We start from the raw sequence: 16,658 nt of genomic DNA, 5'->3' as shown, positions 1-16,658 counted from the left end.
AATGATGGTTTGTGGGAAACAATACCTGCATGTTTTATATGAGATAAATAATAAAACTTGTATTTTGACTACTCCAAGTATCAGGCAGTAAGTGACTCCTGTACCCTATATTTACAGCTAAAGATAAAAAGTAATATATAATTACTAATTCAGTAACATATCCCTCTAACATTATTCAACAAGACTTAACTCATTAGCCCCTTACTGATGTGTGCTGTAAATGTATGTCACATGTCGGGCTGCCGCTGTATGCAGAGAGCTTGTGTGTTCAACAAGGGTCTTTGCGTTAAGGGGTTAAAAGTGAGACTAAACAACAGATAGTGATGTGCCAATACATCTTTCAACTTAGAAGTTGTAAATGTTTAATAATTTCCCAAAACAAAAAAAAAAAAAAAAGTTAAAAAGATCTATCCGCCCAACGTGGGGCTCGAACCCACGACCCTGAGATTAAGAGTCTCATGCTCTACCGACTGAGCTAGCCGGGCTGATGAGAGGACTCCAGTTCAAGTGTAGAGTCCTGGCTGGAGAAGACATGCTAGGCTCCTCCCACCAAAATGTACAACTATCACCCAAAATTTTTGGATCAAGCAGGATCAACGTTCCAAATAGAACGGATCTATTTAAAGGGAACCCCGTTTCATGAGGGCAGAGATACCCAGTTGCCAGAAACTCACCACTCATCTTTTGCAACTTTTTTTTTTTTTACATAGAGATGTGAAAAAGAAGAAAAAAAAAAAAAAATTTTTTTTAAAAAATAAATCAAAATTATATAAATACTTGGGCCAAAAAATCATTTGCCTCTATTTTCACGCCAATAACTCTTCCATTCGTAAAACGTTCGGTGCGGTGTAAAGTCTCGATATTTGCAGGACATAATGAGGTTTTCATCAATACAAATTTGGGGAACAATCACTTTATTGCAAAAAAAAAAAAAAAAAAAGTAGTATTTTGGACATTTGGGTGGCAATAAATAAATAAATAAATTTTAAAAAAAAAATCTTCGCCCAACGTGGGGCTCGAACCCACGACCCTGAGATTAAGAGTCTCATGCTCTACCGACTGAGCTAGCCGGGCTGATGAGCACATATACCAGGTGGGTGGACATAGGTGGAGCACCGTAGCTCCACCCACCAGATGGCAAACTTAGCCACTAAATCTTGAATGGAGCAGGAGCAGCAGGTCTCATAGGTCAATGCTCCATAGAACGGAAATACAAGTCCCAGTGCTCAGCACTCACCACCACAAACTCATTAAGGATTTTTTTTTACACTTGATGTAACGAAATAAATTATGTAAATTAATTATATAATTATATAAAATCACTCGGCCCCTAGAGAGAAACCTAAATATTCTAATTAACCTATTCATATTTTATACATCATAAAAATATATTAAAAACACAATATCAAAAATGTGCAGCAGTGTCTGACCCGTATAGAAAAAACAAAATAATCCGCCCAACGTGGGGCTCGAACCCACGACCCTGAGATTAAGAGTCTCATGCTCTACCGACTGAGCTAGCCGGGCAGCTGCCACATCTCCCAATCATTGCCCAACACCAACCCAGCAATTCTCATAGGAGAAGAGGGCCGCCCAAAAAGACAATCCCCTCTGGGGTCATCACCTTCTATCCAGACGTAAGCCGCCGCAGCGATGGCGAACACCAGGAGGAAGAGGATGAAGATGAAGGTCTCCAGGTTGTTGGCTGTGACACGTTTCACTCCAAACAGGATGGTGCGGAGGAGCTTCCCCTGTTCAAACACAGCAAATTAAATGGTTACCCTCCTCCTTACATCATCTTATCTTTTGGCATTTCTTATGTTGCTCATGTTGACACCGGAGCGATCAGCCTCTGACTGAGACCTGCACCCACCACATGTTTGGGATCCTTATGATAAGGTGACACTAGGTGTAAGCTGCAGGACTCACCTGTGAGGTGTTGAATCCGGTCTTCAGGACGTAGGCTACACATCCATTGTCCAGCGCTGAGGACAGAGAGGAGAGCGGGTGACGACGTCTTTATACACCTCATATGAACACACAATAATCCCCCAATCAGGTCTATAACAACACCGCTGACCCATTACATCAAAACTCCACCCTGTCCTATAAATCCGCCCTAATAACACGGTCATCAGATTTTACCCCATTAAACTAGCACCTCCCCTCAGGGAGGGTATGAAATGTCCTTTCTGGAGTTCCTATGTGAAAAAAAATCTCATCCAAAATTATGTGACAATGAGTACAGTCATTTTTCTTTACCAGAGAGGAGTCATGTTTAGAGGCAGCATAGAGAATGTCAATTCTGGTGCCGCTCCATCTTCAGTTCTGTAGCAGCTAGAAAGATTTTGATATAACAGTATTTTTCGGACTGTAAGGCGCACCGGGTTATAAGGATGAATGACCAGCAGGTGGCAGACCTGTGCACAGTTCAAGGCAGCTGTTGTCTGTAAGTACGGTTCATATATAAGGCGCACTGGACTATAAAAGGCGCACCTCTGATTTCTGAGAAAATCAAAAGGATTTTTTGTGCGCCTCATAGTCCAAAAAATACAGTATATTAAAAGATAAGATTCACATCTTTCTAACCACATGAAGCTTGTGGGGTCTGATCTACAGAACAGGAGATGAGAACTGAATCTAACTGCAGCTCTCATTTCTGACCATGTCTTAACTCCCGGTATTTCCGGTTCTGTGGATCATAGATCTACAAGCCTGATGTGATCTTAAGGAGAAGATTCTTATCTTTAATATGACACACTGTTTTTAGGTGCTGTAAAACCAAAGAGTGTGGCGTCTGAAGTGACACTCCTCTTGCAGCCTCTAAACATGACTTCTCTGCTCATTATCACGTGACTTGGGGGAGATTTCACACAAGAGAGGTTACCCTCTGCATCTCTCCTACAGATACTCACGTTTCAGGCCGCTGGTGGCCTTTTGAGGAGGAGTGTGCTGCACGACCTTTGTGCCCCCGAATATTACATGTAACCTGGAGTCAGAGTTTAGATCTAGAACGTGGTTGGGGTCCAAATCTTCTATAGGCTCCTGCAGACAAAAAAATATTGCTCTAATCTGAGTATAAGATGGGGATACCCTTAACCCCTTCGTGTCTATGCCATTTTAGACCTTTAGGACCAGGCCTGATTTTTAAAATTTGCCCTGTGTCATTATAGGAGGTTATAACTTTTTGACACTTTAACATATCCAGGGGATTTTGAGATTGTTTTACCGTCACACATTGTACTTCAAAGTAATATTAAAATTTTGATGATATCTTTTGTGTTAAGTTATGAAAAAAACTTAAATTTGGCAAAAATTTCTAAAAATTCTTCATTTTCATAGTTCAAAATGTTCTGCTTTTCAGGCAGATAGTCATAGCACCCTAGTAACTTTATAACTAACATTTCCCGAATGTCTGCTTTATATTGGCACAGGGTTTTATGCATCCTCTCTCTTTTCTAGGTTGTTAGGAGGTTCAGAATTTTGGGAGCAATTTTTCTCATTTTTATGAAAATCGCCAAAACCCTTATTTAGAGGCTCCTGCTCAGCTTTAACTGACTTTGAGAGGCCTAAACAGCAGTAAACCCCCATAAATTATGCCATTTTAGAAACTACACCCCTCAATGTGTAAAAAATCAACTTTAAGAAGTATGTTAACCCTTTAGATGCTTCACAGTGGTTAAAACAAAATGGAGGTCTAATTTACAAGCTGTCATTTTTTTTAGACAATATATTCATTTTGGCCAAAAATTAAACCGTCACAAAGTATTAAATGACAAAAAACTCCACAAAGTTTGATACCCAATGTCTCCCGAGTATAAGGATGCCCCATATGTGGTGGTGACTGCTGTACGGGCGCACGGCCGTGCATAGAAGGGAAGCTGCGCCATTCAGAGCAGATCTGCAATGTCACATCTTACAGGCTATAAAATGTTTATTTTTTTGTAATTTGGACATACGGGGGATTATTTTTTTGTGGATGAGATCCACTTTTCAGGTACATCATTTACGGGGGGGCTCAATAGCCAATAATCAGATTTTATTAACTCTTTCTTGGTGATGGTTAAAAAAATCATTAATTCTTGTTTATGGTTTTTAGCATTTTTTTCCTCGGACGTTCACCGTACCATAAAAATAATGTGTTATCTTTATTCTACGGGTCATCACGCTTACGGCGTTACCCCATTTACATGGGTTTTTTATGGTTAACTTGTTTTGCAGAATATAGAACTCATTTTGTGAGAAATTTGCTTGTTTTTGTATCGCCATGTAACAATGGGCAGAACATTTATATATTTTTGTTTACAGCGCTGGTTTAGAGCTTATTTTTTGCGGGACAAGCTGTACGTTTTCTTGGTATCATGTTGGGGTACATTTTACTTTTTGATCACTTTTTATGCACTTTTTATGCGGTCAGATGTGAAAATTTAATAGTTTTTGTGAGGTTTTTTTGTGTTTTTTTTTTTACGGCGTTCACCGTACGGGTTCAGTGACCATTTTATTTTATTTGACGGGTTGTTACGGACATTGTGATACCCAATATGTTGTGGTTTTTTTGGTGATTTTCACTTTTTTTATGTTTTATATGATTACTGCATGGGACGCGACTTAAGGGGACTTTTATTCTTTTTAAATAATTTTTTTTTAGTTGCACCTTTTTTTTAAACTTTTTTTTTACTGTTTTATTTTGTCCCAGGGTGGGACATGAACAAGTGATCATTTGATCACTTGTTCATTGTAATATGCTGCAAAACTAATGTATTGCAGCATATGACATAGTCAGCCTATGCATTCTGCATAGGCTGACAGCTGCACTGTTAGATCGTGCACAGTGCACGATCCTAGCAGGCAGCTGCCATAGGCAGCCCAGGGGACCTGATCGTGCCTCTGGGTTGCCATGGCAACGATCGGCACCTCCGTGCCCTGCACAGAGGGTGCCGATCGTCGCGCCGATACACCATAGACGCCGCGGTCACTATGACCGCGGTGTCTATAGGGTTAAACAGTCGGGATTGCGATAGTCGCGATCCCGGCTGTTACTGCGGGATCCCAGCTACCACGTACCGCTGGGATCCCGCGGCGATCGCAAGGGCTCAGCTTCTGAGCCCGGGCGATCGCCATGACGTGATTCTACGTCAAGGTGCGGGAATTACCCGCATCCTATGACGTAGAATCACGTCAGGGTGCGGGAAGGGGTTAAAGGCGTCTAAAATATTCTAGGATAGGCAATTAGCATCACATCAGTGGGGACCAAATCAATGACAGCACCATGAACCGCTGCAGCATCTACATTGAACACCACTAACGGCGCTATAGACCGTGTAGTGGTTGTAGTTGGTATTGCAACAAGTGCCCCTGAATAGGACTGAGGTGCAGAAGCTTCATATGATCGATGGACATCAATGGCCTGGGAAGAAACGCTGCCCTGCATGTCACGTCCTATCAGTCACATAACACTGAGCTTCCCTAATCCAGTCATTTTATTGCTTTAAGGGATTGTCTACGGAGGCCTTTGCCTTGAGGGTGTGGTTACTGTAAGTCCTGTTGCTTTCGTAGAGGACACAAATCATTACATAGTGCACATAGTGTCATTTCTTGACTGCATCCAATAGGGGGCGCTGCACAATACCAACTCGCCACTTACCTTCATCTGAGGCACAGACTCTCCGGTCAGCATGGCTTCATCCACAATGCATCGTCCGCGCAGCAGCAGCACATCGCAGGGAACCAAGTTCTCAGTGGCCGACCTACCTGGAGGGAAAGGAGGACATAGTCCGATAACTCACCTCATGGTCAGTTTATAGTCACCACTGTGGCGACCAATAGCCCTGAAGATACACAACAAAGAGGTTCGCGATGTAGAGTGACCTTACCTATGGACACAATGTCCCCCGCTATGATGTCATCGCTGGAGACCGGCCTCCACTTCCGGTTTCTGTACACCTTAGAGAGAGCAGAGGGGTGTGCAGTGTAAGTGCTGGGGTTCAGGATATAGGGGTCCCCCCCCATGCACTGATCCTCTGCTCACCAGAATCATGTAGGGCTTGTTCCCCATCTTCCTGATCTCAGACAGGTTCCTCATCTGCTGCTGCACCAGCGAGGCCTCAAACGCCACCAACATGAAGAGGGTGAAGACGCTGTAATACCAGTACTCGTCCAGACACCACAGCCCCACGCAGAACACCTGCCAGAGGACACGAAAAGACTCAAGAGAGGCTACAGATCACCTTCCAAAACTCTAAAGCTTAATGCATTTACAAGTCTCATGTAGATCAGTGTGTCGCCAGGGTTACAGACTACAAACCGACTGTGTCTGTGTTACTCCACATCATCTACCTGCACTGTAGTAGAGGGGTGTTCACACTGTGTTTTACATTAAATACACCTCTCCCCCAAAGGGTCTTTCCTATAAGTGGCCAATGGCGTACACATGTGTAGGGGGTTTGTCTGTGACTTACAGTTTCCCTTCAGAAGTCGGAGATGATATAAAGAGAATAACACAGCAGAGTCATGTGGAGCAGAATGGAAGGCGCTGGATAAGTTGGTGGTTCACACCACTGGTCTAGGGGTGGAGGATCACTTTAAATTTAGGAGTCTTCAGGGATCATCTATGAAGATATCCCCCCTACACAAGGCTGAAAATGCAGTGTGAATGCACCCCGAGAAGAAAGCTGAGGGACAGTAGTGATAAAGCGTGACTGCAGGATCAGACTACACAGCCGTTATTTGTAGTCTGTAACCGTGGAGACACACTGCTCTGGTTTTTGAGCTCTCGTAATTCAGAGGCTATAAAATTGACTATATACCATAAGCATTTCTTATAATTCAGCAGCTTTACCTGAAAGACAAAGAAGGGGGCGATGGCTCTCTCCTTAAACAGGTGGAAGAAATCGGGCACCACCATCTCCGCCCTGTGGGAAGAAACGAGAGGTCCTGCTCAGTCCTTCCATATCAGCCCCACCGCCCTCTCCCCCGGCAGCGGTCACTCACTTGTTGGTGCCGTACGTCTTCTCGGCAGCTTTGATGTCGGCCTCCTCCATGTAACCTTTGGCGCTCTGGTAGTAGGAGAGCGGTCGCTCCACGGAGAACACAACCGGGAGGAATTCTTTCCTCTCCTCCGAGTCATAAGAATACTTGATTTTTTGGAATTCAAAGCTAAGAGTCTCCTTTCCATCTTCACCCTGTGGATACGGACAGACGGGACAAATAAGACGCAAAACGTTCATCCATCCGGAAACACAGAATTTTGAACTTTAAAATGAGCACAAACCTTTTATGGGAGGAGCACTGCACAGATCACAGGGGACATATACAAACAAATAATAAGACAATGCAGAGTAAAAACATAGTCGTATGGAACATTAGTAGTGCAGGCCCTGGTCACAAGAGCTTACAGTCTATGAGGATGAGGGGGTGACACAAGAGCTTACAGTCTATGAGGATGAAGGGGTGACACAAGAGCTTACAGTCTATGAGGATGAAGGGGTGTCACAAGAGCTTACAGTCTATGAGGATGAGGGGGTGACACAAGAGCTTACAGTCTATGAGGATGAAGGGGTGACACAAGAGCTTACAGTCTATGAGGATGAAGGGGTGACACAAGAGCTTACAGTCTATGAGGATGAAGGGGTGACACAAGAGCTTACAGTCTATGAGGATGAAGGGGTGACACAAGAGCTTACAGTCTATGAGGATGAAGGGGTGACACAAGAGCTTACAGTCTATGAGGATGAAGGGGTGACACAAGAGCTTACAGTCTATGAGGATGAAGGGGTGACACAAGAGCTTACAGTCTATGAGGATGAGGGGGTGACACAAGAGCTTACAGTCTATGAGGATGAGGGGGTGATACAAGAGCTTACAGTCTATGAGGATGAGGGGGTGACACAAGAGCTTACAGTCTATAAGGATGAGGGGTGACACAAAAGCTTACAGTCTATGAGGATGAGGGTGACACAAGAGCTTACAGTCTATAAGGATGAGGGTGACACAAGAGCTTACAGTCTATAAGGATGAGGGGGTGACACAAGAGCTTACAGTCTATGAAGATGAGGATGAAGGGGTGACACAAGAGCTTACAGTCTATGAGGATGAGGGGGAGACACAAGAGCTTACAGTCTATGAGGATGAGGGGGTGACACAAGAGCTTACAGTCTATGAGGATGAGGGGGTGACACAAGAGCTTACAGTCTATTAGGATGAGGGGTGACACAAGAGCTTACAGTCTATGAGGATGAGGGGGTGACACAAGAGCTTACAGTCTATGAGGATGAGGGGTGACACAAGAGCTTACAGTCTATGAGGATGAGGGGGTGACACAAGAGCTTACAGTCTATGAAGATGAGGATGAGGGGGGTGACACAAGAGCTTACAGTCTATGAGGATGAGGGGTGACACAAGAGCTTACAGTCTATGAGGATGAGGGGGGACACAAGAGCTTACAGTCTATGAGGGTGAAGGGGTGACACAAGAGCTTACAGTCTATGAGGATGAGGGGGTGACACAAGAGCTTACAGTCTATGAGGATGAGGGGGTGACACAAGAGCTTACAGTCTATGAGGATGAGGGGGTGACACAAGAGCTTACAGTCTATGAGGATGAGGGGGTGATACAAGAGCTTACAGTCTATGAGGATGAGGGGGTGACACAAGAGCTTACAGTCTATGAGGATGAGGGGGTGACACAAGAGCTTACAGTCTATGAGGATGAGGGGGTGACACAATAGGTATAGGAGCTTCTATAAAGGTCCAGCCATTCTATCAGGGAAAAGAATAAAAACTCACTGAAGATGTACATGTATGTAATTGTGTGGGAACAGGTTAAATGGGCGATTCAGAAGGGAACATTTACCATCTGATGACAGGATGCTGGGAACTTGTGGCCTCTTAGAGTGAGTTCGCTCAGAGAATTTCACTCCATGCACTTGCAGGATTTCTCAGGGTGAATGGATCGCTGAATTGATCCGACACACAGAGCTCAGCTCAGTGATTTGAAGTCCAGTTTGCAAAAATCGCCAAGAACAGTAGTAAGTGACATTCTCAGAATGAACTTGCTTGTAGGCAACTTTTAAAGAAAATCTCTCATCAAAATCCATCATGATAAACCAGGGACATTACTCATAGATCCAGGCACCGTGACTGTGGTATCTTCTTATATTTACTATCCATGGACTACTTCCTTTTAAAAGCAACTACATTAATGATCCTGATGGGCTTTAGGGTGTTACCAGAGCCTCTCCCTGATGCAGATTCACAGGCTGTTACAATGATCCAACCATGTCCCACCCTCCTCCTTCCGCCCGTGTAATGTAGAAGCCCAGGACGAACAGGGAGAGGGAAATCTACTTCTTGCACAGAGTAGCAACCTGTGCAGCTACAGCACTGAGGGGCTTTGGGAACACCTACCAGACTCATGGCTCATTAGCATAATTATAAAAGTTTGATTTTAGAAAGGAGACCATGAATAACAAATATAAGAAGATTACCAGTGTCACGGTGCTCAGATCTATGAGCAATGTCCCTTGTTTATCATAATGGATTTTGATGGGAGATTTCAACATGCATTTTTTTACAATGATGACCTATCCCAGCACAGACACATCCCAATCTGCTCTGTATATACAGTCCTCCCTGATTCGTGAGCTCTCCGCTGTCCATGTACGCCCTAGCTGGATAGTTCTTGTAGGTTCCAGTTCCGGTAGGTCCCAGCAGTGAATGTGACAAGACAAAATATTTACCCATAACAAACCCCCCTCCTCCCCCTGCCCTGACATCACCCGACCCCTGCACTCTCACCTTTTCTCTGATAAGTGGAACTAGTTCAGTGGATCCATTATTTGGCGTGGGCACCACTTTAGCCAAGGTGGCAGTTTTTGGATTGGGGTCCTGTGGAAGGTAAAAACACTGGATAAGTAAAATATATAATACAAGATAGTCAGACCTTACATCTATCCATACATAGGGGTACGTCAGACATTACTAGCTGCTCCCCGCACTGTACAGAACACTTGTGATCCTACCGGTCATACAAATTCTGATGCTGCAACTTCATAGATGAAGATCAGAACTGCAGCCGAGCCATATGGAGCCCCGGAAAAGCCAATAAGGGGTGACCCAACCTTAAAACTTGCCCCAATAGCGAAGGTACCACATTTCTCCTGTAGTGGTCGCTGCCGAGTGACTCCTACATCTACTAGGGGCACAGTTGGATACCAGGAGGAGGAGGTTCATAGGGTCAAATCCTGTTTAAAGTTGTGGGTGCTTGTGTGTAACGCCCCACTGTGAGCCCTCATCTCTTACCCCATATGAAGGCACCCACTAGTCCTTGTCACCCATTCATTACTATGGGGTGATCATCCGCCATATGTTATGCTCCAGGACTAAGCAGAGGACACAATATTCCAGAAGTGAAGGTAAAAGGGGTGTGTAAATGCACCCCCACCTCCCTAATGAGATCCTCGTGGGGTGCAGAAGGTAGGGACCCCCAAAAAATTGAAGTCTAATTTTAAGGACCAATACACATGGAGCAGAAGGTCAGAGAGACTGATGAGAAAACGCAGTCAGATCTAATAAAGAGGAGATGATATGAGATGTAGTGACGTCAATGTGCAGCTGTCACCGGCGGCCGTGACGTCACCCTGCCCCGCCCACTACTGACCTTATTGCAGGAGAGCGCGCAGTGGGCGTGCACCGACCACAGCCCCGACAACACGGTGAGGACATGGAGGACCCCCAGCGCCGCCAGGCAGATGAACCCGGCCTCCGGGTACTCGGACACCCCGTACACCGCCGTCCATAGATAGAGCCAGGCCGGGTACAGCACGCAGAACGGCAGCACCGTCCCCCACAGCAGCCGGGGCCGGCGGCGGTACAGGGTGACCGAGCGGACCAGCTCGTCCTGTGCCGGTACACCGCTCACACCAGCCGCCGCCGCCATTCCCTCTACTCCCCGGACACTTCCGCCTGCGTCAGCGCTGGCCCTGGCAACACCGGCTTCCGCTTCCGCCGGCAAACTCAGCTTCCGGTGTAGGGTGTGACGTCACTGAGCAGCGGGCATCTACGTCACGTGGTGTAATGTGTAACAGGTCTTGTGTGTAGAACTACATGTCCCAGCATTTATATAAACTTCTACGTATTAATACAAGTCCCAGCATTTATATATAGAGACTGCGCTGTAGTACTACAAGTCCCAGCATGTATATATAGAGACTGCGCTGTAGTACTACAAGTCCCAGCATGTATATATATAGAGACTGCGCTCTAGTACTACAAGTCCCAGCATGTATATATAAAGACTGTGCTGTTGTACTACAAGTCCCAGCATGTATATATATAGAGACTGCGGTGTAGTACTACAAGTCCCAGCATGTATATATAGAGACTGTAGCACTACAAGTCCCAGCATGTATATATAGAGCCTGCGCTGTAGTACTACAAGTCCCAGCATGTATATATAGAGACTGTAGCACTACAAGTCCCAGCATGTATATATAGAGATTGTGCTGTAGTACTACAAGTCCCAGCATGTATATATAGAGACTGTGCTGTAGTACTACAAGTCCCAGCATGTATATATAGAGACTGTGCTGTAGTACTACAAGTCCCAGCATGTATATATAGAGACTGCGCTGTAGTACTACAAGTCCCAGCATGTATATATAGAGACTGTAGCACTACAAGTCCCAGCATGTATATATAGAGACTGTAGCACTACAAGTCCCAGCATGTATATATAGAGACTGCGCTGTAGTACTACAAGTCCCAGCATGTATATATATAGAGACTGCGATGTAGTACTACAAGTCCCAGCATGTATATATAGAGACTGTAGCACTACAAGTCCCAGCATGTATATATAGAGACTGCGCAGTAGTACTACAAGTCCCAGCATGTATATATATAGAGACTGTACTGTAGTACTACAATGCCCAGCATGTATATATAGAGACTGCTCTGTAGCACTACAAGTCCCAGCATGTATATATAGAGACTGCGCTGTAGTACTACAAGTCCCAGCATGTATATATAGAGATTGCACTGTAGTACTACAAGTCCCAGCATGTGTATATATATATATATATAGAGACTGCACTGTAGTACTACAAGTCCCAGCATGTATATATAGAGACTGCGCTGTAGTACTACAATGCCCAGCATGTATATATAGAGACTGCACTGTAGTACTACGAGTCCCAGCATGTATATATAGAGACTGCGCTGTAGTACTACAAGTCCCAGCATGTATATATAGAGACTGCGCTGTAGTACTACAAGTCCCAGCATGTATATATAGAGACTGCGCTGTAGTACTACGAGTCCCAGCATGTGTATATATAGAGACTGCGCTGTAGTACTACAAGTCCCAGCATGTATATATATATATATATATATATAGAGACTGCTCTGTAGTACTACAAGTCCCAGCATGTATATATAGAGACTGCGCTGTAGTACTACAAGTCCCAGCATGTATATATAGAGACTGCGCTGTAGTACTACAAGTCCCAGCATGTATATATAGAGACTGCTCTGTAGTACTACAAGTCCCAGCATGTATATATAGAGACTGCTCTGTAGTACTACAAGTCCCAGCATGTATATATAGAGACTGCGCTGTAGTACTACAAGTCCCAACATGTATATATAGAGACTGCGCTGTAGTATATATATAGAGACTGCATGTATATATAGCCCACACCCACTGCATGTATATATAGAGACTGCGCTGTAGTACTACAAGTCCCAGCATGTATATATAGAGACTGTGCTGTAGTACTACAAGTCCCAGCATGTATATATAGAGACTGTAGCACTACAAGTCCCAGCATGTATATATAGAGACTGCGCTGTAGTACTACGAGTCCCAGCATGTATATATAGAGACTGCGCTGTAGTACTACGAGTCCCAGCATGTATATATAGAGACTGCGCTGTAGTACTACAAGTCCCAGCATGTATATATAGAGACTGCTCTGTAGTACTACAAGTCCCAGCATGTATATATAGAGACTGCGCTGTAGTACTACAAGTCCCAACATGTATATATAGAGACTGCGCTGTAGTACTACAAGTCCCAGCATGTATATATAGAGACTGCGCTGTAGTACTACAAGTCCCAGCATGTATATATAGAGACTGCGCTGTAGTACTACAAGTCCCAGCATGTATATATAGAGACTGCGCTGTAGTACTACAAGTCCCAGCATGTATATATAGAGACTGTGCTGTAGTACTACAAGTCCCAGCATGTATATATAGAGACTGTAGCACTACAAGTCCCAGCATGTATATATAGAGACTGCGCTGTAGTACTACGAGTCCCAGCATGTATATATAGAGACTGCGCTGTAGTACTACGAGTCCCAGCATGTATATATAGAGACTGCGCTGTAGTACTACAAGTCCCAGCATGTATATATAGAGACTGTGCTGTAGTACTACAAGTCCCAGCATGTATATATATATATATATATATATATATATATATATATATATATATAGAGACTGCTCTGTAGTACTACAAGTCCCAGCATGTATATATAGAGACTGCTCTGTAGTACTACAAGTCCCAGCATGTATATATAGAGACTGCTCTGTAGTACTACAAGTCCCAGCATGTATATATAGAGACTGCTCTGTAGTACTACAAGTCCCAGCATGTATATATAGAGACTGCGCTGTAGTACTACAAGTCCCAGCATGTATATATAGAGACTGCGCTGTAGTACTACAAGTCCCAGCATGTATATATAGAGACTGTGCTGTAGTACTACAAGTCCCAGCATGTATATATAGAGACTGTAGCACTACAAGTCCCAGCATGTATATATAGAGACTGTGATGTAGCACTACAAGTCCCAGCATGTATATATAGAGACTGCGCTGTAGTACTACAAGTCCCAGCATGTATATATAGAGACTGTAGCACTACAAGTCCCAGCATGTATATATAGAGACTGTGATGTAGCACTACAAGTCCCAGCATGTATATATAGAGACTGTAGCACTTTGTACATTGCAGGTTCTGATATCAGACTAAGCTGCACAGCATGTAAGTATCTATTTCCTTTTCTCCGTGTTGCAGCAGTGTAAGGGTTAACAGCCTAACCAATCATCTGTGTGCTCTCCAGATCAGCCAATCACAGGCTGCACCTCCCCCAACCTGGAAGTGGAGTAAGACCATGTGCACACTTCAAGGGTGACCGGGTGTCAGAGAGACCATGTAAGTGCAGTCTTGTAGATGTCTCTTGCGTGAGGTGCGGGGAGTCCTCACCTCGTGTTTCTAATGTCTTAGGCCGTGTCCACACGTTCAGTTTTTCAGATGCAGTTTTTGAGACAAATAATTGAAAGGTGCTATTTCTACTTTTACTCCATTCCTGGTTTGGGCATCAAAAACTGCATCTGAAAATCTGAACGTGTGGTTGTACCCTTACAGTCAGCTGTAGGACATGTTCCTGGGTGGATGTGTAGGTGACACCTTGTTCTGTGGGGAGAAGAATGTCTAGAAGACACCTTATTCTCTGGGTGGGGGTGGGATGTGTAGACGACACCTTGTATGCAGGGGGGGGGGGGGTTTGTGGGGACGACACCAAGTTCTTGGGGAGGGTGGATTGTGTGGAGGATCCCTTGTTCTCGGTGGAAGAGGGATGTGTGGATGACACCTTCCTTTCGGGGGGATGTGATGTGGATGACACTTTCCTTTCGGGGGGATGTGGTGTGGATGACACCTTATTCTTGGGGGGAATATGTGTGGACGACACCTAGTTCTCGTGGTTGGGGGGGATGTGTGGGCACCTTTATGATGACATATTAGTGGTATTCACCTCTACTACCTCCCGTTTCCAGGCAGGCCGCCCTGGAGGTGACTGCAAAGTATTGTCGCAATGAGCTGGAAGAGTACGGGACGTGTGTGAGCAGTAAACCTGGAACGTGGCAACAAGACTGTCACGAGCAGAAGGTGAAAGTGGCGCAGTGTACGTCATCCCAGTAAGTCACATGTAAGCTCTCAGCCACATAAACCGGCCACGATAGAGTTGTGCCATATGCACCTTTTTTTTTTTTTTTAATTTTGGTTTGTTCCGGTTTTATGGCTCTCATGACTGACGTATGACATTCTCCTCTACGATAGTCCTATAATACGTCAGATTCGGAAGCAATGTGCCGAACCCTTTTCAGCTTTCGAGCAATGTCTGAAACAGAACCAGACGTCGGTGGAAAACTGCTCCAAACACGTGACCGAGTTCCTACAGTGCGCTGAGAGCGTCAAGGTTTCTGAGCCGGTAATATATGGGCACAGTGCATGGCAGTACCTACACGTCCATGGGGCGAGATATTCGGAGATATTCACCCCCACGTTTTTCTCTTCACAGATCCAGAAGTGATGTGATCGCGGTGCTCTGGTGAGGAATGTTGTGTCCTCCGAAATTTACCTCAGAAATCACTAGCAGGGTCCCAAGGGCCTCCAATCGTGCCACAAAACATTATGAAACCTGCACAATGAGAGCGGAGGAGGACATGTCGCACATCTAGGATTTTACTCAGTACTTTATTTATATGTCATGACTCAAATTTTGTGTCATGTTTTGTTTCTATCTTGGTCTAGAGGGACCTGTGCTTTCCCGAAGTCCTCAAAATCTGATTTGGGGGGGGATCATGACTGACAGGATATAGTTATCAAAACCGTTGTGTTTCTCAAAGCGGCCAATCACATTGCAGCTTTCACTTTTCCACAGCAGCTGAGATTCCATTAGTTGCTATGGAAACGAGGCCTGAGGCCTACTTGTCTACTCAGAAGCCTTCCATCTAGTTATGGGTTACACACTGAGGTTATCTAGTTACCACACATCTGGTGATGTGTACCTCTTGTGTTTTTGGTAACGCTGTGTGATAAAGATGAGGTGTGTGACCGTTGATGATGTAATCCTCTTATTATGACATTTATTGTTATATAATAAACTATTTTTCATGAATGGGAATGGCAGTGGTGCCCCTTTCAGATATGGGGAGGCCCCTGTGTGTACAAATTGATGCTCTCTATGTGGATACACACATTGTCACTTTATGTATACCTTCATTTCAGGACGACATTTTTGCATTCATTATACTATGTATTATACCTATACATATTCTTACTACACACATACCTGTATACATTCCCAGACTCAAAACATACATGCATACTTAGCCAGATAATTGGTATCTAATTACAAGAATTCACACACTCACTACATACACACATACTAACGCATTCACACAGGCATGTATATAGAAAATTCCAGACATGCATACATGTCCACACACATTACTTGTATATGTAGATGTATGTTCTCAGACTCACTACATGCAGGCGTGCAAACATACATGGCTACACGCTCAATACCCACTGAATTTCACACACTTACTACATACATGCACTTGCTACATACATACATGGTCACACACTTACTACATACATGCATCCATCTCTATATACATTCCCAGAACCACTACATGTATATACATATGAAGTCACACATTTTGCTTCATTCATGCTTAAAGGAAAATTTACTATAAAAATCCAGCATGATAAATCGGGGGCACTTACTCAGCGATCATTTTCTTATATTTTTTACCTATGGTCTCCTTCCTTCTAAAATTCAACATTAAAAATTATTTTAATTA

The 16,658-nt window shown here is 44.2% G+C and overlaps 2 protein-coding genes and 3 non-coding genes across 6 annotated transcripts in view; 1 reads left to right on the top strand and 4 right to left on the bottom strand.

Annotated features, from left to right (window-relative positions):
* Positions 1-11,038, bottom strand: part of ATP13A1 (ATPase 13A1) — a 23,343-nt gene extending 12,305 nt beyond the window's left edge. Inside the window, exons 1-10 of the mRNA XM_072149445.1 lie at positions 10,657-11,038; positions 9,795-9,884; positions 6,991-7,181; positions 6,839-6,911; positions 6,029-6,184; positions 5,874-5,943; positions 5,645-5,751; positions 2,916-3,045; positions 1,930-1,985; positions 1,625-1,751 (exon numbers count right to left, since the gene is read on the bottom strand). Of these exons, the coding sequence (XP_072005546.1) occupies positions 1,625-1,751; positions 1,930-1,985; positions 2,916-3,045; positions 5,645-5,751; positions 5,874-5,943; positions 6,029-6,184; positions 6,839-6,911; positions 6,991-7,181; positions 9,795-9,884; positions 10,657-10,935 (1,279 nt within the window). The 5' untranslated portion in view covers positions 10,936-11,038. The remainder of the gene's footprint in view (positions 1-1,624; positions 1,752-1,929; positions 1,986-2,915; positions 3,046-5,644; positions 5,752-5,873; positions 5,944-6,028; positions 6,185-6,838; positions 6,912-6,990; positions 7,182-9,794; positions 9,885-10,656) is intronic.
* TRNAK-CUU (transfer RNA lysine (anticodon CUU)) lies at positions 413-485 on the bottom strand. Its single transcript has one exon. It is a non-coding gene; the product is annotated as a tRNA-Lys (tRNA).
* TRNAK-CUU (transfer RNA lysine (anticodon CUU)) lies at positions 1,002-1,074 on the bottom strand. Its single transcript has one exon. It is a non-coding gene; the product is annotated as a tRNA-Lys (tRNA).
* TRNAK-CUU (transfer RNA lysine (anticodon CUU)) lies at positions 1,455-1,527 on the bottom strand. Its single transcript has one exon. It is a non-coding gene; the product is annotated as a tRNA-Lys (tRNA).
* CHCHD5 (coiled-coil-helix-coiled-coil-helix domain containing 5) lies at positions 10,640-16,658 on the top strand. Of its 2 annotated transcripts, none has more exons than XM_072149446.1 (5): positions 10,640-10,711; positions 14,129-14,220; positions 14,844-14,984; positions 15,127-15,277; positions 15,368-16,658. In XM_072149446.1, coding segments are annotated over exons 2-5 (306 nt in total). In that variant the 5' UTR covers positions 10,640-10,711; positions 14,129-14,218; the 3' UTR covers positions 15,380-16,658. The 2 variants fall into 2 exon arrangements, with proteins under 2 accessions (XP_072005547.1, XP_072005548.1); XM_072149447.1 differs by lacking the exon at positions 10,640-10,711 and adding an exon at positions 14,028-14,049.

The sequence above is a fragment of the Engystomops pustulosus genome, chromosome 4 (assembly GCF_040894005.1).
Source record: "Engystomops pustulosus chromosome 4, aEngPut4.maternal, whole genome shotgun sequence".
Classification (NCBI taxonomy): domain Eukaryota; kingdom Metazoa; phylum Chordata; class Amphibia; order Anura; family Leptodactylidae; genus Engystomops; species Engystomops pustulosus.
This window is presented reverse-complemented; position numbering and strand designations above follow the sequence as displayed.